This window comes from Neoarius graeffei, chromosome 7 (genome assembly GCF_027579695.1).
Source record: "Neoarius graeffei isolate fNeoGra1 chromosome 7, fNeoGra1.pri, whole genome shotgun sequence".
Lineage (NCBI taxonomy): Eukaryota > Metazoa > Chordata > Actinopteri > Siluriformes > Ariidae > Neoarius > Neoarius graeffei.
Genome location: NC_083575.1, coordinates 30540699 through 30562757, shown reverse-complemented (window position 1 = coordinate 30562757; position 22059 = coordinate 30540699). Strand labels below are relative to the sequence as shown.

The window sequence follows — 22059 nt, the reverse complement described above, 5'->3', positions numbered from 1 at the left end:
TTAGCAGTTACCAAAATTTCGAATGTGCACTGTGCAGCACTCAATTATGCCTCCCCTCTGCCTTCAGACACTGCAAGTCAAGTTCTGATCTGTTTCAGTCAATTGTTTTCTATTCACCTCGTACTCTTTTTGAGGGTGAAAATACTCTGGGCTATCACCCCAAGTGATGGAGCCTAACGATGCCACTGTGCCACAGAAATCACCTCAGATGTATTGCGCACACATCTTGCCTCGCTTAAATTCAACGACATCAAACTCGCACTGATTTAAACATTTTGGCTTAATTTCATATTTTAGAAAAGAAAGGAGCAGTACTCTGGAAAAATAAATATTTTTCCATACTCTATTTTCCTTTTTCCATACTTATCCAGACCTGGAAATGACTAAAATTGAATTCCATACTTTTCCATACTGCGCAGGAACCCTCACCTTCAGTCGTGGCTTTGTCCTCTGTTTGGTTCAGAGTGGTAACTTTGATATGGTCAGATATTGACAATCCTGGGAATTGTTGGGGCCAGCAGCAGAATTGGGGCTTGTACTACTGACACACTGATTTGATTTAGTCACTGCGCAATGAACAATGTTTTGACCTATAAATTGTTCCACCAGCAGCCTCTGCACTTAAAAGGTGGGCACCATGAGACCATTTAATGGTGGGAGAAAAGGATTCTGTTTAAGGACCACCTCATAACACGGACATGTGACACTCCCTGGCCAAGACTCATGCATGCATACTTTGTAAGCGTTGAAAACACAGAATGTAGTTACACTGACCTAAAAGTGTTGTGTGGATGGTTAGTTTGGCTAGGCTAGTTTTAGATGCAAGGTTGATTTGCATGTCTGGCAGAGTGCCAACCACACTTAGCCCTGTGCATAGACCAGATTGGCAGAAAGCTGCCCCATGCCCTGGCCTCAGTGTCATACCCCTGGAACTGAATTGTCAACCCCCCCACCCACACACACAAACAAAGAGAGCGCAATTTATGCAGACTGAATTGGTTAAACCCTTTGGTGACTGACCCCTTGAAAATGGTTCCTCCAGGAACGATGACGTTTCAGTTGTCAAGACAACGGAAAAACTAAAATACAAAAACAGAAAGATACGTCACAATGCTCTTGTGCACAAAACAAAATGCTCTTGTATTTTAGTTTTTCCGTTGTCTTGACAACTGAAACGTCATCGTTCCTGGAGGAACCATTTTCAAGGGGTCAGTCACCAAAGGGTTAAAGAATTATTTCCAGTGTGTGTTATTGTGTCCTGCTCATGAGTCATCATATGTACCACAAAGCTTGGGCATGGTTGAGTTATTTGTTCAAATTTCCTGTTACTATGCACTGACTCCTGCTACTGTGACCAACATTCCAGTTAAAGACTGGTGTGGTTTTATTACCAGAGAGTCATATGAAAATTGGACTATTTAGGCCACCAATGCACTAGCCATAAACAGTGGGAAAAGAAGAGAACCTGCTTAAATAACGTAAGCAGACAATTTAATTAGGTAAAATGAGCCAACACAATTACAATACACAATTACAACATGACAGTTGTTCATAAAATTACAAGCCTGAAACAACTTCAGAAGGGCAATCAAAATATTTCTAATAATAGTTATCCAATCAAAAAAAATTACATATATATTTAAAAAAAAAAAAAAAAAAAAAAAAGTCAAAAGGGCAATTAAATATCTGTATGCAAAATAACAGGGAAAAAATTGAAAACATAGGCATTCCTCCATATTGTGATTCTTGCTTTACTCATTGTGGTCTGATGCTGTATCACCAGGACAATTTGTATTTATATCTTCCTCATCTGTGAAGTGAGAAAAGTCAGTTATATCAATATTGTGATGTCTCAAACAAAAAACAGGACAAGGAACTGAATTACCTACCTCTGTATGCAGTCCAACACCATATGCAGTAGAAATGCACACTCCTCAGGTATGATGTGATGAACTGAAGCTTCACTAATGACTGAAAATGCAAGGATACAATAAGGAAAATGTTGAAAGGGAATACTAATCACTGTTATATTTATCATCAAAAATGTAAACTTTTTTTTTTAGAGGCGGAATGAGCAGGAATGCCGTCGGAATGAAAATTCTTCGTATATTCCAGAATATTCGAAGTGCATTCTAAAAATTCTGACTGCATTCCAAACATTCGGACCCATTCTTGTGGCTGGCCCAAATGTTTTGCTCATGCTCAAAACATTCGAGGTGCATTCGAAGAGGAGAAATATCGAACGGCATTCGAAGTGTATTCTAACTGCATTCTAAATATTCTTGCGGTATTCCAAAAGCATTCGAAACATTCTGATCGCATTTGAGGGAAAAATCTAAATGGCAAGCCACTTCAAATCCTGCCAGAATGTCCCGAATATGCCTCGAATGAGCCGGAATGCCATCAGAATGAAAATTCTTCATATATTCCGGGATATTCGAAGTACATTCTAAGTATTCGAGCTGCACTCTCTTTGAATTCTTAGACGTTCGAAACATATTCGGCGGCTATTCCGGGAGCGTTCTGACTGCATTTGAGGTGAATTCGTACAGCATTCGAGGCACCTTCCGACCAGACTTCGGGTGGTATTCGGGCAGCAATCAACTGCACTCGTACGACCTTTTTAAGTGCATTCTTAATATTCTAACAGCATTCGAGGTATTCCTACTGTGTTCCAACTACATTCGAACTGCATTCGAAAGCTAATACACCCGGAATGTGCAAGAATCATTCAAGGCGGGTTTGAAGCGCATTCTAAGTATTCAAACGGCATTCTTATAAAGCTGTAAGAATGCTGGTCAGTTTGAAATTCCCGCCCGAACGTGGCACGAGTTTTGAAATTTTTTTTCATTCCGGCTGGTTCTGCTTGATTCCTGCTAATTCTGAATAAGTGTGACGGGGCCTTTACCGTCAATTCCTCATCGTCTTCCCTTCCTTCAGTGTTGGGCTCGTCATGCTCAGCCTCAGCCTCTTGATTCTTAACGACTTCAGGCCAGTACCAACTATCCCTTGGTACATTTATTCCCTAACCAAGAACACAAACGTGGCAGCAAAATAGCACTTCAATATACCAAGAGACACAGGCAGGGGTATGTATAAGGAGTGCAAAATAAACATTTCATGGTTTTTTTTTTTTGCTGAGGAGACCTTTTGTCTGTCTAGTTGTTCACAGGCCCACTGACTCTTCCTCAGATCTCCTTCAGTTTCATGTTTTTCCCTCTCAGTTCTTTTGCGGTCTCTGTAATTAAAATAGTGGATAAATTAACAGATTACAAGAGAACGTGAGAATGAGTTTGCCAAGCTCCATATTATGCTTGCCCGCCCAATTAAGTAGGCTAATAGCATCAAATATCGTAGTTCATAAGGATAATCGTGTACTAATACGGAGGCCACACCAATTCAATTAGTTGGTTCTCGGAATCGCCGCTTGAAGAAAATGCAAAATGGAAAAAAAAAAAAATCGAAATCAAACTCCCGCCAACAGAAAAGGTCACGTGACGGGAGATCACGTTACGTCGAAAACCAATCAAATCGCCCCTTTCACTTTCGTTAAAGACTTGTGAAGTAGCCTACTCCTGGTCAAATCTTTTTTTCTGTGCATTATAGATGTTCAATTGACTGTAATTCAATCGTTTATTTAGCCTATCTGTTTACTGGTTTGCCTGTATTGTTTGGCCTATTTCCACTGCTAATTTTACCATCAGTGCATTTTTTTTTTATTTTTATTTCACCCACTTGCTTCATATTTTTCCTGAAAAAAAAACGAGAACCAACTAATTAAATTGGTGTGGCCGGACTATAGAACATAAACTATCCCAGGATAATAGCCAGTCTTTTTCCTCTTTTGGTGTTGTCTCCGGCTATGAAACATGTTTACAACCTCAAGAAAAAAAGCAGAAATTCAATTTGGTTAAAAGCTGTAGCGTTTTCTCATAGTACATAATGGAGTGTTTAATTGACGTGGCTAGGGAAAGTCCACTATGTGCTGTGTTAGCATTCAAGGTACTGTATATAACTGGTTTTGTGCTGCACTGTAAATTTGCTTAATAATTCCATCACTGCTTCGAACATCCAATCAAGCTAATTAACATTTCAAATAAAATAGCTTCTGTCAGACAGTCCTAAATGAACATTAGCTCTTGAGGTTGAACATGTACTGCCTGCAATGAATTTTACATACTGTCCCAACCTTTTCTGATTTGGAGTTGTAGTTCAGAAATAATGAGCCATAATTTAACATAATGGTGCAAACAAGAGATCTGATAATGTCTATTAGCAAACCTGAAATCCTCAAGAGACTTCTTCTCCATATGCTGCTTCACCTTCAGTTTTTTTCTGTATTTTTGTAGGTTCATTTCTGCCTTCCTTTTCTTTAGTTCTTCCATTCCAATGCCCCCTCTATCTAATCAAGATAAATGTTGTCAGAGCACAGGTTAATTATGTGTACCAACGAACAGTGGTTAACTTTATGAACTAGACATAAAAATGAACTAGACATAAAAATGCACTAACCAGTTTTTATGTTAAGGGGAATTGGTTCAACTCGTCCAGTACCTGAGGGATAAAAATCATCTTTAAGTACTGAAAAATTAGACAGTGTAGGGGAAAATGGTACTGTTTATACAAGAAGCACTGGAAATGCAAGGTAAATTTAATTCATCAATCGTTCTCATAAATGATCACTCATTAGTTACTCTCATGAAAGATCCCCTTTTTAAATTGAGAATTTAATTAGAAATTAAAATAATCAACATCTATAATTAGTCAAAATTATAAACTTCAATTTTAGATGAGAACAGTAATCAATGACTTGGCTTCTGAAAGTTTAGTTCTGTAGTTTGGCTTCTTGCAATATCAAAGCAATAACTACAACAACAAAATAAGATGTTCAACAATATCGCATTCATTGAAATAGAAATGAATAAGCACCAATTAAAAATGAAACTAATTCTCTAATTAACTAATTTGACCCATTTGTGGCAATAGAGCACTTGACGTGCAAATCTGACACTTGGTAAAAAGAATCACAGGACTGTCCCCAATCAGTGAAGATCTGAGAGAAATAATATTGAACACCATCTTTTCCCACCCAGATGCTCTGCTAAATAGTTTGCCACCAGTTTAGAAGATCTGGAAGAAATCCTAGGAATAGTTTGCAAAAGATGGGCTTGCATATTAATCAAATGATACAAGATTTGACTCAGAAAAAAAAAAAAACCAAACACACACATTTTTGTTGCCTAAGCAACTGAACCAGGAGAAAGAAAAAGAATATTCCCTGTCTACCTTATTTTATTGGGGGGGGGGATCAAAAAAAAAAATCAATAGAGCCCCCAGTTGCCAATTTGAGTGACAATGCAACATTTTTTTCTGGGTTGCTTGAGAGGTTTCCAATTCAAGTTTCATAATGATTGCTCATTTTTAACCCCATCAAATGCCTGCTGAAAACCGATTGGCCAACAACAGCTATGTTTGTTTTTTTTAAGCATCTAGGCCATCATTAACAATACAGTTACCAATTAGGATAAAGATGCAGAATACCAAGTTTCAAAACACTCAGGCCAAGTTTACATTAGACCGTATCTGTCTCGTTTTCTTCGCGGATGCACTGTCCGTTTACATTAAAACGCCTGGAAACGGGGGCGTCGTGGCTCAGGTGGTTAAGGCGCCATACCATGAATGCGGGCGACCCGGGTTCGATTCCGGCCCGAGGTCATTTCCCGATCCCTTCCCGTCTCTCTCTCTCCCGCTCATTTCCTGTCTCTACACTGTCCTATCCAATAAAAGGTGCAAAAAGCCCAAAAAAATATCTTTAAAAAAAAAAAAAAAAAACGCCTGGAAACACCGGGAAACGGGGATCCGCCAGGGACCACGTATTCAATCCAGATCGTGTCTGGTCCGGTGCTGTGTAAACATTGAGAATACGCGGATACGCTGTGCTGAGCTCTAGCTGGCGTCGTCATTGGACAAAATCACTGTGACATCCACCTTCCTGATTCGCTGGCGTTGGTCATGTGACGCGACTGCTGAAAAACGGCGCGGACTTCCGCCTTGTATCACCTTTCATTAAAGAGTATAAAAGTATGAAAATACTGCAAATACTGATGCAAATACTGCCCATTGTGTAGTTATGATTGTCTTTAGGCTTGCCATCCTTCCACTTGCAAGTGGTAAGTGACGCGCATGCCCGACATGCACTGGGATCTCACACACAGCGGCTCAGTCCCGAATCACTGCTCGTGCGCTTCACTCGCACGCTCTGTGAGCTGCGCAGGGCCGGAGTGCGCACCCTCCAGAGGGCACTCGCTGTTCAGGGCGGAGTGATTTGGAGCGCAGGATGCCTGCGGAGCCGACTGTATCCGTGTATTGGCGTTGCTGTGTGCACGCGAATCGTGTATTGGCGTTGCTGTGTGCACGCGAATCGTTTTAAAAACGTTAAATCTGATGATCCGCTGATACGGTCTAATGTAAACACCACCTCAAACTTGCAGCTCTTGAGAAACAGTTTTCTGAACTTAACTCCGCCCCTTATAGATGACTATGCCCAAAACTAAGCAAACCTCCTCAGGACTTGGTCCTGAAGGGGCCTGTGTAATTTTGTTTAAATGCATAAAAGTTACAACTGTGAGTGAAGCAGACTCTGCCCCATTATAACTGATTGGCAGGTGGTGACTATTATTCATAAATCTCAACGTTTATGCAGGGAGAAACTCTCTTGAGTCATTTAATACCAACTGTGTGATGTGACTAGTTCCCAAAAGTAGGCTTTGCAAATTAACCCCCCCCATAAATAAAAGTGGGCGAAGGAAAGTGGCCCAAATTTCAAATTTGTTCAAGGAATTAGTAGAGAGAGAAGGAAAAAAAAAGTTTTTGTCTCTAGGCCTCCTGGTACTCAAAATATGATCAAAAACTTAACAGGGTTTGCTATGTTGTGCTAGAATGTCACCATTAGGCCAACTGGGCTCTTCTCTCTTGCCGGAGTAGAGGGGGTGAGCACTACATACTGGCCTTTCACAGGCGCTTTTGGACTGGAGGAATTTTTCATAGCTCTTACAATTGTTGGAAGAGTTTCCCCTTTTTTTGCGAGTCTGCACTGCAGGAACTAAGAATGATTATAGCTCTAAGAACGCTGTTTTGAGGGACTTTTTTTTTTGAGCTCCTAACTTCAGGGTTGGTACTATCCCAGCACAAAAGGAACCATATTGATGCATGTGTACACCAATTAGTCCAGATCATGGATTGAACAGCCAATGCAGCCTGCATTATGCAGCACTGGAAAGCACCAGTTTTAAAAATCTGTGTAAAAAGCTAGCCAACAGCGCTTAATGCTAGAGTTTAAAAATATCTTAAACGAAATGTTCTTTCCCATGGGTTTTTTGAGTTAGCACATAAATATCTGAACTGATAAATTAATAATCCACACTCACATGTTAGGTAGACATATTTTAAGCCATCAATAGCTATTTTCCACCACAAACTTGCTTTTTATAATGTAAAATAGAAAGAATTTACCGTCAGCATGCAACATTTCCTGGTAACGTCAGAGTTCCTACTGGTGGTGCAAATGCAAATGGGGGGAGGAGAGAGAGAGAAAAAAAAAAAGGGTGTAGTTCTGGAGCTCCCCAATGTCAGAGTGCAGGCACTTACGGATGCAAATGCAGGGGAGACCGGGGGCTTTGCAAACAGCACACTGAGCCAAATCGAGGAGCAGGAATCGTAGTCAGGAAACGAGTGGGGGTCAGTCGATCAGCAAACAATGCAATGAAGGGAAAAACAATGAAACGAGGTCGAGAATAAACGTAAACACTTGTCATGACACAGAGTCAGGCGGAAATCAAAACGGCTTGGTAAAGTTAGTCACGGGATACTAAACAATGCTTTGCGAAGTTGGGAAGCGAGAGCTGAGTTTATATAGGCGAGATGGTAATTGCTGGATGAGAGACGAGTGGTGTGATTAATAGTCAGGTGACAGAGGGTGCTGTGACTCTTGGGACTTGTAGTCCAGAGCAGTCATGTTTGGACGCTGCTCCAAACTCATGTTTTCGGCGCCGTTACTGACACCCAAAGGGTAGTTCCTCTCAACCAATGCTTTTGGACCAAACAGTTTTAGGAGTTCCGCTGAGAATAACATACCTTCAAGGGCTTTTATTTGTTTGCATTTGCACCTCCAGTAGGAACACCGACATGAGCTAAGCTGGCAGACAGTTTCTATAGCAACATCACTAGCTTGTTTTCATATGAATGTGCATCTTGTCCACCAGTATTCTTGTTTTGGTGAAAACAGCAATCAACATGAGAATTTAAACTTGTGTTTCAGTCACATGTTTCTATCGAAATGGATCGTTCCAATGTGCCATAGAATGGGGGAGGCAAGGAAGTGTTATGTGCTCACAGGATATTATAAAGAGCAAATTTGTGGTGGAAATTAGTTAGCGATGGCTTAAAATGTGTTTGCCTAACATGATAGATAGTGTGGACTTATTTTATAGGGTAAGGGTTTTCTTATGTGATAGCTTAAAAACCCATGGACAAGCCCATTTCTTAGTTGGGACTATTGCATTTCACTTAGATACACCGAAATAGCGTTGGTTTTCTTCCGTCGAATATAGGCTCAATAAAGCCTAGACTTCATTATCCATTTGCCTGTTTTTTTCTAATATAAATTATATTTTACAAGTTTAGATCAATTTTACTATTTTAAATCGGAAAATCAATAGACCACTTTGTTATATGTTAATCATGTCTGTGCAGCAAAGTTAAAGTGAGCAAACTAATATATACACATACATACACATACTACATTGTAATAATACACCGAATGCTGTACATTTGACTATATAGACAAGTATTTACACTGCATGATAAACAAATAAACCTGGTGGCACGGTGGCGCAATTAACACTGCTGCCTCACAGCAAGAAGGTTCCGGGTTTGAACCTCACGGCCAACGGGGGCCTTTCTGTGTGGAGTTTGCATTTTCTCCCTGTGTCTGTGTGGGTTTCCTCCAGGTGCTCCAGTTTCCCCCACAGTCCAAAGACATGCAGATTAGGTAAAATACCCAGCCACTGGGGTTGCACAAGCCAGTGCATACTTAAGGCCAATTTATGCTGACAACCCAGTCCTCGCAGATGGCGTCGCAGATGGCGTCTGCGTAGCCCCCCCCTTCGCAGACGCTCTGCGCGCACCTCCCAAAAATTGTGACCACCGCAGAAGCCTCGCAGACAGCATCGCAGACAAGAGGGCTCTGATTGTCCACTCTACATCCGCTGTACACGCACTTCCGCCTCCCAACTTTCCCGGTATGGTTTGTTTTCACTACCGCCATTTTTAAAAACACGAGCAAAGATGGAGCAGCACGAAGAGCGGTTGATCGAGGAAGTGAGGAAGTACGGACATCTATACGACTCCAGTTCTAGTCATTATAAGTAACCGGAGGATAAACACTCCACTAACCACACCCACCAACTACTCCTAGCAATTTCGCGACTTCGCGCCCCCTTGCGTTGTGGCGGTGAATAACATCGCGCACGCCTATTACTCCCTGCTCAACGATAAATTACAACTGTCTGCGAAAAGCTATCTGCGAAAGCCTTGTCGCAAGAGCATGCAGAGGCCCTTGGTGCCCGGTCCCAAGCCCAGATAGACTGGGGAGGGTTGTGACAGGAAGGGCATTTGGTGTAAAAACTATGCCAAATCAAATATGCGGAACAGATGCACTATGGCGACCCCTAACGGGAACAGCCGAAAGAAGATAAATAAATAAATCTAATTATTATTATTATTATTATTATTTATTTTTATTATTTTATAAAATCATATGAAGAATAGTTTACATGGACTCAGGTTTTAATTTATGTTCTTCATTTAAAATATTTTGTCTCTTTAGTTCTGACAGTTAAAGCTTATTAAATATTTCAGTTTCACAAGATCTCAGATTTCTTTGTTGTTGTTCTAGTCTTGAAGCAGCTCTTCTTAGGGTTGCCATTTTCCTACTGAAGCTTAGACCCCTGCAGTATTTTGAAGACAGTCCAGACTTTCACAATAATAACTGAATATTCAAGAATTTACTATATACATTATAATGTTGACCCATGATTGACTTATAAAACTTTAAAATAGGTCAAACTGGCATGACATAATTGAGAGGCTTTACTTTCATTTTCATTAATTTTATATTTTTCACCTATTACCCACCTAAAATCACAAGATCCAAGAACATTTTTATTTAATTCGAGATGCAAAATGTGTCATTCTGGATCATTCAAATTGCACTATTTTACATCTGCATTTTAAAAATATTCAGGGGGAGGACCCCTGGACACCTCCACCCCAATTTGTTCACATTGCAGTGGTAGCGTCTGCTTATGCCTTGGGTCTGCCTACTACTTTTTTCCAAACGCCTCTTAAGGCCAATTTATGCTGACAACCCAGTCCTCGCAGACGGTGTCGCAGACAGTGTCTGCGTAGCCCCCCCACCTTCGCAGACGCTCTGCGCGCACCTCCCAAAAATTGTGACCACCGCAGAAGCCTCGCAGACAGCACCGCAGACAAGAGGGCTCTGATTGGTCCACTCTACCCACTGTACACACACTTCCGCTTCCCTACTTTCCCGGTTTGTTTTGTTTTCACGACCGGCATTTTTAAAAACACGAGCGAAGATGGAGCAGCATGAAGAGCGGTTGATTGAGGAAGTACGTACATCTATACGACTCCAGTTCTAGTCATTATAAAAAAAAAAAAGTTCTAGTCATTATAAGTAACCGGAGGATAAACACTCCACTAACCACACCCACCAACTACTCCTAGCAACTTCGCGCCCCCCTTGCGTTGTGGCGGTGAATAACATCGCGCACGCCTATTACTCCCCGCTCAACAATAAATTACAACTGTCTGCGAAAAGCTATCTGCGAAAGCCTTGTCGCAAGAGCATGCAGAGGCCTTCACTCCACAAGTTATTGACAGGACTGCCACTCTCACGCGTTCACTCGTGGTTTGTTGATGGTGGAGTGGCTGGCCACTTGATGTCCCAGGGTGCCCACGTATCTGTGTTACCTTCTGACTCTCCCTTTTAGTTATGCTGTCATAGTTAGTCTTGCTGGAGTCCCTGTTTGCACTCAGTACACAATGCATGCTGTTCTTAACCATTAGGTGACAACAGGCATACCTAACAATCTGTTCTCTCTCTCTCTGTCTCTCTCAAGTTACATGTCAATCCTGAGATACCAGTGATGCTGGCCTCTCTTGCTCTTCGGACCTGCCAGATCCATCCCGACGCCCTACTTCTGGCTGGAGTTCTCATCATGTCACTCCTGTGGAGGATGGCTCCATATGGGCAGCAGAAAGACAGACTTAGAAGATGGCTCTGGATACTTAGTTTTACTATGATGGTTTAAGACTACAACTGCCATGATAACTTTGTTCATGACAACTCCAGTCCTAGTCTTGCACTCAAGTCACCATCCATGAACAGTTGATCACTTCAACAAAGTAGACTTCATCTTGAAACGATAATGAATTTTCCACCTACCCAATTGCACTTTCTGACCATATAGGACACATTAATAGAGTGTTATTTATAATCATGCTAATGTTAGCTTCCTTGCGTACCTATAACAACACAGTTTGCTTCCAGTTTTTTTAAAGCATGCAAACTGCTGTTGGGATATAGTTCAACAGCATTAATGACCTAGCATTCATCAGCATTAGAATACACACTTCTCAATACTTTAAATTTGTTACATAATTTTTATCCACATGTGCACAGCTTCTAATACGTGAACTCCTAGGGCACATGTGCAAGGTAACTTTTTGTCTGTGCCACCCTGGCAATGTTCACACAGGGTTTGAACACACAAATGAACCAATTTAAATTAAAAAATCAGGACTTTTGACTTTGCTATTGGTCTCAAAAGATTTATGTGAAGAAAAAAAAATTGGAAGAGATCTGTAACTTGTTCAAAGGGAAAATGAGGAGACAGGCGATTAATTTATACTCAACATAAATCCCTCACGGGTGAAGCTCCTTAACACCTCCATCTGCACGATGTTATTACCATTAAGCTAGTCTGAAAGATTTAACAAACTAACCTGTGGAAAAATGACCTTGTTATTTGATAAATATAGTATAATGGGATTTTAAAATTTTTATTAGGAATATGCTATACACACATTTTATCTGGGCTTTATTAGACAAGCGCTGTAAATTTCTATTTTGGGCATAAATGATATTCAGGTACATTTAAATGTAATACATTACAGATGTAATAAATCATATGAAGAAGTTACTCACTACTTGAGTAGTCATTTTATGAGATTCTTTTTGACTCATATTTAAGTAGTCATTTTCAAGAGTACATTTACTTCTATTTGAGTCATTATTATTATTATTATTATTATTATAATAAAGTAACAATACTTTTACTTGAATACAGTTTTCACTGACTCTACCCACCTCTGTTTAGGAGTGAATTTTTTTTTTTGACAAAGACAGCTATGGGATTAAACGAATGCAAAAAAAAAAAATCAGCTTGTGAAATGTTCACGTGTTTTGTTTTTGTTTTTTTAAGTTTTGCAGCTACAGAAACATTTTGTGCATGTGTAAAAAGTTTTGTCACTGTAAACAAGTGCAATGAAGTGAAATTTGGCAAGGACTCATATTGGTAAACAAAACGCTTCAGAGATACAAGATTTGTATTGGTGAATTAATTTGCATAACTTACTACCCTATTACCTAACGATAATGTTAACATTAACATCTCATCATCTCTAGACGCTTTATCCTGTTCTACAGGGTCGCAGGCAAGCTGGAGCCTATCCCAGCTGACTACGGGCGAAAGGCGGGGTACACCCTGGACAAGTCGCCAGGTCATCACAGGGCTGACACAGACAACCATTCACACTCACATTCACACCTACGGTCAATTTAGAGTCACCAGTTAACCTAACCTGCATGTCTTTGGACTGTGGGGGAAACCGGAGCACCCGGAGGAAACCCACGCGGACACGGGGAGAACATGCAAACTCCACACAGAAAGGCCCTCGCCGGCCACGGGGCTCGAACCCGGACCTTCTTGCTGTGAGGCGACAGCACTAACCACTACACCACCGTGCCGCCCCATATAATATAATATAATATAATATAATATAATATAATATAATATAATATAATATAATATAATATATTTACCCTGGTACTTTTAGACTGTAGTCTAAACTTTCAAAACACACATGACACTACAGGCCATGATATTTAACATTAAAAACTTGAAAACATATTTCGCATTTGTTAGCATTAAGCATTTTTTTTAGACTCAAACTTGCAATATGGTGTCCAAGGTTCTGTTTTAATTCCCTTACTGTTCTCGTTTTATATCTACCACCTGAAGCTGTAATAAATCAGGGTATCATACCGTATTGTTCGATGAGGCTCTCAATTTCATACAAGGTTCTCAATTCAATATGTCTGGGTGTGGAATAATAAATTCAATAGACTGCACAATAAAGTATGCCAGTGTTTACTATTATTATTATTATTATTAGTAGTAGTAGTAGTAGATGATCAGTACTGACCTTCTTTTCCCAGACCTTGCCCTGCAGTGTAGCCCATTTTCTGCAGCAATGCAAATCCTTTATTCTCGCTGCTTAGAGAGCTCTGCAGAGCAGCATCGCGTCTGTTCTGCTCTTGCTCCTTGTAGCTTTTCTGCTGGTTAAGAATGTTTTTCTCTTTGCGCAAAGTCTCTCGTCTTAGAGCCTCCTTTAAAGGTTTCACCATTGGCATGCCAGGTCGAACGTCCAGTCTAAAACATTCGCGATAAACAAAATTCATTTTACTGATTCAAGACAGTAAAACCTTTGTGAAACTGACCTACTGAAGCCAAAACATAAAAATGGCATTTTTAATATTTCTTGCGACAGTCTGCCGCTGCATCCAGAAATGCAACATGAAACTGTATTACACAAGGAGGAAGCCATTCATCAATTCTATGCAGAAACAGTGATGATTTCTCTGGGCCTGAACTAATTTCAGATGGACCGAAAGACAGTGGAAACGTGCTGTGTTCAGATGAGTCCACATTTCAGCTTGTTTTCGGGAAAACTGGACGTTGAATTCTCAGTACCAAAGGAGAACACGATCATCCAATTTGTTATCAGAGAAAGGTACAAAATCTGTGATGATATTGGGGACATCAGTGCCCATGGCATGGGTGAGCTGCATGTGGATGAAGGTACCATTGATATATTGGGACATACAGCGCCCTCCACAATTATTGGCACCCCTGGTTAAGATGTGTTAAAAGCCTTAAAATAAATTCAATTTTTATTGCAGAAGCATCATCTCACACTGAAAATTGTAGAAAAATGTAACACTTAACTCAAGTGAATTTAAAAAAATAATAAAATCCCTGACTAAGAAATAATTATTTTTCATAAAATCACCTGTTCCACAATTATTGGCACCCATGACAATGCCTAGAAAATAAATGTAATTGAAGCATTTCTGTCATTTCTACTGTAGTTTATAAAGTTGATCAGAGTATCTAGGAACTTTTAATTAGTAATTCGTCACATCCTGTTTCCCTGGGGTATAAATATGATGTGACACAGAGGCCTATTTCTCTTATCCACTCTTCAACATGGGAAAGACAAGAGAATACACCATTCAAGTAAGGCAGATGTGTGTCAACCTTCATAAGTCAGGCAATGGCTACAAGAAAATAGCCACTCGCCTACACCTGCCCATATCTACAGGCAGAGGAATCATCAAAAAGTTTGAAACAACTGGAACAGTGGCAAACAAACTTGCATCCTTGTCCAGGCTTATCTTGCCACCATGCACAGTGGGGAGGATGGTAAGAGAAGTAAAAAGTTCTCCAAAGCTCACTGTTAGAGAATTGCATCAAAGAGTAGCATCTTGGGGTCACAAAGTCTCCATTGCCCCTTTTCCACCAAAGCAGTTCCAGGGCTGGTTCGGGGCCAGTGCTTAGTTTGGAACCGGGTTTTCTGTTTCCACTGACAAAGAACTGGCTCTGGGGCCAGAAAAACCGGTTCCAGGCTAGCACCAACTCTCTGCTGGGCCAGAGGAAAGAACCGCTTATGTCGGGGGGTGGGGGGTGGGGCAGTTGTTAAGATCAACAACAATTGCAAGACCGCGAAAGGTCGCCATTTTTAAGCGACGAGAAGCAGCAGCTGTACAAACGCAAAGTCATCCATTATTATTGTTGTTGTTGCTGCTGCTGCTTCTTCTTCGTGTTGTTGTTGCTTCGATGTTCGCACCAAGGTTTATGCAAACGCAGCGACATAACTGACGTATACAGCGACGTAATGACGTGGCTCCCCTTAGCACCGCGAGCTATAGAAAAGCAAACTGGTTCTCAGCTGGCTCACAAGTTGAACGAGTTGTGAACCAGCACTGGCCCCGAACCAGCCCTGGAACTGATTTGGTGGAAAAGGGGTATATAACAACCATCAGGCGCTATCTACACGCCAACAAGCTGTTTGGGAAGCATGCATGGAAAAAGCCTTTTCTCACTTACAAGCATAAACGTAAATGTCTGGAGTTCACTAGGCGGTACTGGGACTTCAACTGGGACTGTGTGCTTTGGTCAGATGAGACCAACATAGAGCTTTTTGGCAACAAACGCTAACGCTACGTTCACACTACAAGGCTTAATGCTCAATTCCGATTTTTTTGTGAAATCCGATTTTTTTGTGAGGTCGTTCACATTAACAAATATATGCGACTTGTATGTGATCCTCAGTATGAACGAAAAGCGACCTAAAAGTGTTCCGCATGCACATTGCAGGATACGACGACGTCACACGCAGTGAGCATGGCCAGTGTTTACGGAAGTAAAACCGCCCGGTTGCGGTATGACCCATCCAATCTAGCTTGAATAGTTGTACCCCCCCAAATGGAAATCAGCTCCCTAACCTCTGCGTCCTTCCATTGAGAAGATTCAGAACCTTCACAGCCCGAAGCGTCCCTCGCATTGATGTCATGCGCAGGGGCGCAGATACGTTTTTTGAACTGGGGGGGACAAAGCTGCCAGCAAACCAACCCCAATATGCCTGTCAAACTTCTTGTGGGTTACCATAGCAACCAAGCTCGAGCTCGCAACCTGTGCAGTCTGCGCAGCTCAACCAACCGAATATCAGTCTTTGTTTTGTTTTATGTGAGTTGTTGCAACTATGTATACACTGCTGTGCACCTCAATAAACCGAATGGTAATTAGTCTTTTGATTTTTCCGTGAGGTTTGCCTTATGCAAAGAAAGACAGCATAGACGTTTTTTCCTCCCTATAAGTGGGGGGGACCGAACGAGGTGAATTTAAATCTGGGTGGGACGAGTCCCACCCTCTATCTGCGCCCGTGATTATGCGCCATGTTGTTGTAACTTTTTTTGAGAGACCCGCCGCCTACTTCAGCGCAGAATAGTGACGTTTGTGGCTTGTTGATGACGTGTAAGTCGGATGAATGCGACCTGGCGGTTCAGACTGAAGTCGCATATGAAAAGAGCGGATAGGAATCGGAATTAGGACCACATATCCAAACGGCCTGGGTCGGATTTGAAAAAATCGGATCTGTGTCGTTCATATTGTCAATAAAAGATCGGATACAGGTCACATATGGGCGAAAAGATCGGATTTGAGTCACTTCAGCCTGCAGTGTGAACGTAGCCTAATACATCACAAAAGATGAGTATGCGGAAGAGCACCTCATGCCCACTGTGAAGTATGGGGGAGGATCGGTGATGCTGTGGGCCTGTTTCTCTTCCAAAGGGCCCAGGAACCTTGTTAGGGTGCATGGCATCATGAACTCTTTGAAATACCAGGACATTTTAAATCAAAATCTGGTGGCCTCTGCCCGAAAGCTGAAGATGGGTCATCACTGGATCTTTCAGCAAGATAAATGACCCTAAACATGTGGCCAAATCTACACAAAAATGGTTCACCAGACACAAAATCAAGCTCCTCCCATGGCCATCTCAGTCCCCAGACCTCAACCCAATTGAAAACCTGTGGGGTGAGCTGAAGAGGAGAGTGCATAGGAGAGGACCCAGGACTCTGGATGATTTAGAGAGATTGTGCAAAGAGGAATGGTCGAAGATCCCTCTCTCTGTATTCTCCCATCTTGTGAAATGTTATAGAAGATTAAGCGCTGTCTTGTTGGCAAAAGTAAGTTGTACAAAGTATTAACATCAGGGGTGCCAATAATTGTGGCACACATGATTTCATGTAAAAGAATTATTTCTTAATGTGCGATTTTTTCCCCACTGAATAAATGCACTTGAATTAAAAGGTTGGATTTTTCCTCTTTCTTTGCATTGTTGTCCTATATTATAGAAAAAAAAAAGAATTTATTAGAAGCCTAAGAACATATCTTAACGAGGGGTGCCAATAATTGTGGAGGGCACTGTATATTAGGATTTTAGAGAGACATTCATCAAGGCAATGTCTCTTCGAGGGAAGTCCATGCTTATTTGATAGATAGATAGATAGATAGATAGATAGATAGATAGATAGATAGATAGATAGATAGATAGATAGATAGATAGATAGATAGATAGATAGATGGTTTTACAGTGCTCAGCGTAAATGAGTACACCCCCTTTGAAAAGTAACATTTTAAACAATATCCCAATGAACACAATTTCCAAAATGTTGACAAGACAAAAGTTTTATATAACATCTGTTTAACTTATAACGTGAAAGTAAGGTTAATAATATAACTTAGATTACACATTTTTCAGTTTTACTCAAATTAAGGTGGTGCAAAAATGAGTACACCCCACAACAAAAACTACTACATCTAGTACTTTGTATGGCCTCCATGATTTTTAATGGCAGCACCAAGTCTTCTAGGCATGGAATGAACAAGTTGGTGACATTTTGCAACATCAATCTTTTTCCATTCTTCAACAATGACCTCTTTTAGTGACTGGATGCTGGATGGAGAGTGATGCTCAACTTGTCTCTTCAGAATTCCCCAAAGAAAATAATTTCTGTATACCACAAAGGTGAAGGCTACAAGAAGATCAGCAAAGCTTTACTTATCAGTCAGAATACTGTAGCAAAAGTGGTACAAAAATTTAAGAAAGATGGAACTGCAACCATCTCACAGAGACGTCCAGGTCGTCCACGGAAGTTCACACCTCGACAGGAGCGTCTTCTGATGAGAAGGGTTGAAGAAAATCGGCATGCAAGTTCACTGCACTTATCTAAAGAAGTAGAAAGCCAAACTGGGGTGATTATTTCCCGTGACACAATACGGCGCACACTACAGAGGAATGGCATGCATGGATGCCGTCCACGAAAGAAGCCGCTCCTAAAGCCCAGGCACAAAAAAGCTCGCCTAGAGTTTGCCAGGGCCCATGCTGACAAAGATGAAGACTACTGGGACTCTATACTCTGGAGTGATGAGACCAAGATAAATGTTTTTGGAACTGATGGCTTCAAAACTGTATGGCGTCGCAAAGGTGAAGAATACAAAGAAAAATGCGTGGTGCCTACAGTGAAACATGGTGGTGGCAGTGTCCTTATGTGGGGCTGCATGAGTGCTGCTGGTGTCGGGGAGCTGTATTTCATTGATGGCATCATGAATTCACAGATGTATTGCTCTATACTGAAAGAGAAGATGCTACCATCACTCTGTGCCCTTGGTCGTCGTGCACTTTTCCAACATGACTAAACACACATCTAAGGCCACTGTTGGATTTCGGAAGAAGAACAGGGTGAAAGCGATTCAGTGGCCAAGTATGTCTCCTGATCTGAACCCAATCGAACACCTATGGGGAATTCTGAAGAGACAAGTTGAGCATCACTCTCCATCCAGCATCCAGTCACTAAAAGAGGTCATTGTTGAAGAATGGAAAAAGATTGATGTTGCAAAATGTCGCCAACTTGTTCATTCCATGCCTAGAAGTCTTGGTGCTGTCATTAAAAATCAGGGAGGCCATACAAAGTACTAGATGTAGTAGTTTTTGTTGTGGGGTGTACTCATTTTTGCGCCACCCTAATTTGAGTAAAACTGAAAAATGTGTAATCTAAGTTATATTATTAACCTTACTTTCACGTTATAAGTTAAACAGATGTTATATTAAACTGTCTTTTCAACATTTTGGAAATTGTTTGTGTTCATTGAGATATTGTTTAAAATGTTACTTTTCGGGCGTCACGGTGGTGTAGTGGTTAGCATGGTCGCCTCACAGCAAGAAGGTTCTGAGTTCGAACCCAGCGGCTGGCGAGGGCCTTTCTGTGTGGAGTTTGCATGTTCTCCCCGTGTCTGCGTGGGTTTCCTCCGGGTGCTCCGGTTTCCCCCACAGTTCAAAGACATGCGGTTAGGTTAATATGGGATGGCCTTGGGCTGAGGTGCCCTTGAGCGAGGCACCTAACTCCCAACTGCTCCCCGGGCGCTGTTAGCATGGCTGCCCACTGCTCTGGGTATGTGTGTACAGTGGTGCTTGAAAGTTTGTGAACCCTTTAGAATTTTCTATATTTATGCATCAATATGACCTAAAACATCAGATTTTCACACAAGTCCTAAAAGTAGATAAAGAGAACCCAGTTAAACAAATGAGACAAAAATATTATACTTGGTCATTTATTTATTGAGGAAAATGATCCAATATTACATATCTGTGAGTGGCAAAAGTATGTGAACCTCGAGGATTAGCAGGTAATTTGAAGGTGAAATTAGAGTCCGGTGTTGTCAATCAATGGGATGACAATCAGGTGTGAGTGGGCACCCTGTTTTATTTAAAGAACAGGGATCTATCAAAGTCTGATCTTCACAACACGTTTGTGGAAGTGTATCATGACACGAACAAAGGAGATTTCTGAGGACCTCAGAAAAAGCATTGTTGATGCTCATTAGGCTGGAAAAGGCTACAAAACCATCTCTAAAGAGTTTGGACTCCACCAATCCACAGTCAGATAGATTGTGTACAAATGGAGGAAAATCAAGACCATTATTACTCTCCCCAGGAGTGGTCGACCAACCAAGATCATTCCAAGAGCAAGGTGTGTAATAGTCAGCAAGGTCACAAAGGACCCCAGGATAACTTCTAAGCAACTGAAGGCCTCTCTCACATTGGCTAATGTTAATGTTCATGAGTCCACCATCAGGAGAACACTGAACAACAAATGGTGTGCATGGCAGGGTTGCAAGGAGAAAGCCACTGCTCTCCAAAAAGAACATTGCTGCTCGTCTGCAGTTTGCTAAAGATCACGTGGATAAGCCAGAAGGTTATTGGAAAGTGTTTTGTGGATGGATGAGACCAAAATAGAACTTTTTGGTTTAAATGAGAAACGTTATGTTTGGAGAAAGGAAAACGTTGCATTCCAGCATAAGAACCCTATCCCATCTGTGAAACATGGTGGTGGTAGTATCATGGTTCGGGCCTGTTTTGCTGCATCTGGACCAGGACGGCTTGCCATCATTGATGTAACAATGAATTCTGAATTATACCAGCGAATTCGAAAGGAAAATGTCAGGACATCTGTCCATGAACTGAATCTCAAGAGAAGGTGGGTCATGCAGCAAGACAACGACCTGAAGCACACAAGTCGTTCTACCAAAGAATGGTTAAAGAAGAATAAAGTTAATGTTTTGGAATGGCCAAATCAAAGTCCTGACCTTAATCCAATTGAAATGTTGTGGAAGGACCTGAAGCGAGCAGTTCATGTGAGGAAACCCACCAACATCCCAGAGTTGAAGCTGTTCTGTACGGAGGAACGGCCTAAAATTCCTCCAAGCCGGTGTGCAGGACTGATCAACAGTTACCGCAAACGTTTAGTTGCAGTTATTGCTGCACAAGGGGGTCACACCAGATACTGAAAGCAAAGGTTCACATACTTTTGCCACTCACAGATATGTAATATTGGATCATTTTCCTCAATAAATAAATGACCAAGTATAATATTTTTGTCTCATTTGTTTAACTGGGTTCTCTTTATCTACTTTTAGGATTTGTGTGAAAATCTGATCATGTTTTAGGTCATTTATGTAGAAATATAGAAAATTCTAAAGGGTTCACAAACTTTCAATACCACTGTATGTTCACTGCTTCAGACGGGTTAAATGCAGAGAGGAAATTTCACAAGTGTGTGATGAATAAAGTCGTGCTTTCTTTTCAAAGGGGTTGTACTCATTTACGCTGAGCACTGTATATTGTAGTTTTTGCTTAATAGTTGGTGTGATGTCAAATGACTTTTACCAACATAATAAAGATGTAGATGCGTCTAATGCAGTTGCTCTGCACAAACCAAAGAGTATAAACATATAAAGAGCATTCTATACCCACTAGCACTGGATCACAATGGCAAACATTCATTATCCTGTAGGTTATACACAACCACAAGTTAAAAACAGCTTTGGAGCTCTGTTTCTGTTTCCTACAGTACTACAAACCTCATTTTATATTTACTTTTAAGTTACAGTGAACCTGTAGCACATTGTGTTTAGAATATTATTACATTAAACCTTTGTTCAAAACATTTTTTGATTTCGTTTTAGACAGACAAAAAATGCACAATGCTTTGCATTGTTGATGATGAAGAAATAAAAAAGAGAGTCTTTTCAGTCCTATTTTTTTCCTCATTTAGATTTTCTTCAAAATACTCTGCGAATGGAATTGAGTCGTATCGTGACTCCTCTAAAAACAATGCTTTTCAAATGACTGTAAGATCATTAAACCTCAACAACGAGACGAGACAACTCACACCGGGTTAAGAAAAGCATCAGACATATAATCATCTTCATCCTCCGACATTCTTCTTGATTACTTATTCACCGTCACGTTAGCGTCCAAATAATAATAATAATAATAATAATAAGGGGCTAATTTTACTTCCGGGTAATGTTCAGTAAGACTTCATCAAAATAAAAGTCTTTCATCAACCACAATAAAATGCAATTAAAAAATGTATTCAACGTGGATGGTCTCGAATCTCATCTCATCTCATTATCTCTAGCCGCTTTATCCTGTTCTACAGGGTCGCAGGCAAGCTGGAGCCTATCCCAGCTGACTACGGGCGAAAGGCGGGGTACACCCTGGACAAG

The 22059-nt window shown here is 40.9% G+C and overlaps 1 protein-coding gene across 1 annotated transcript; it reads right to left on the bottom strand.

The window, feature by feature from the left end:
* Positions 1-1512: 1512 nt before the first annotated feature.
* On the bottom strand, positions 1513-21827 carry gpatch11 (G patch domain containing 11). The gene is made up of 8 exons (XM_060924637.1): positions 21720-21827; positions 13570-13796; positions 4513-4554; positions 4282-4402; positions 3148-3238; positions 2909-3025; positions 1890-1971; positions 1513-1810 (listed from the first exon to the last, which is right to left on the bottom strand). The coding sequence occupies exons 1-8, from the start codon at positions 21767-21769 to the stop codon at positions 1752-1754; spliced, it is 789 nt and encodes a 262-aa protein (XP_060780620.1). The 5' UTR covers positions 21770-21827; the 3' UTR covers positions 1513-1751.
* Between the last annotated feature and the right edge of the window lie 232 nt (positions 21828-22059).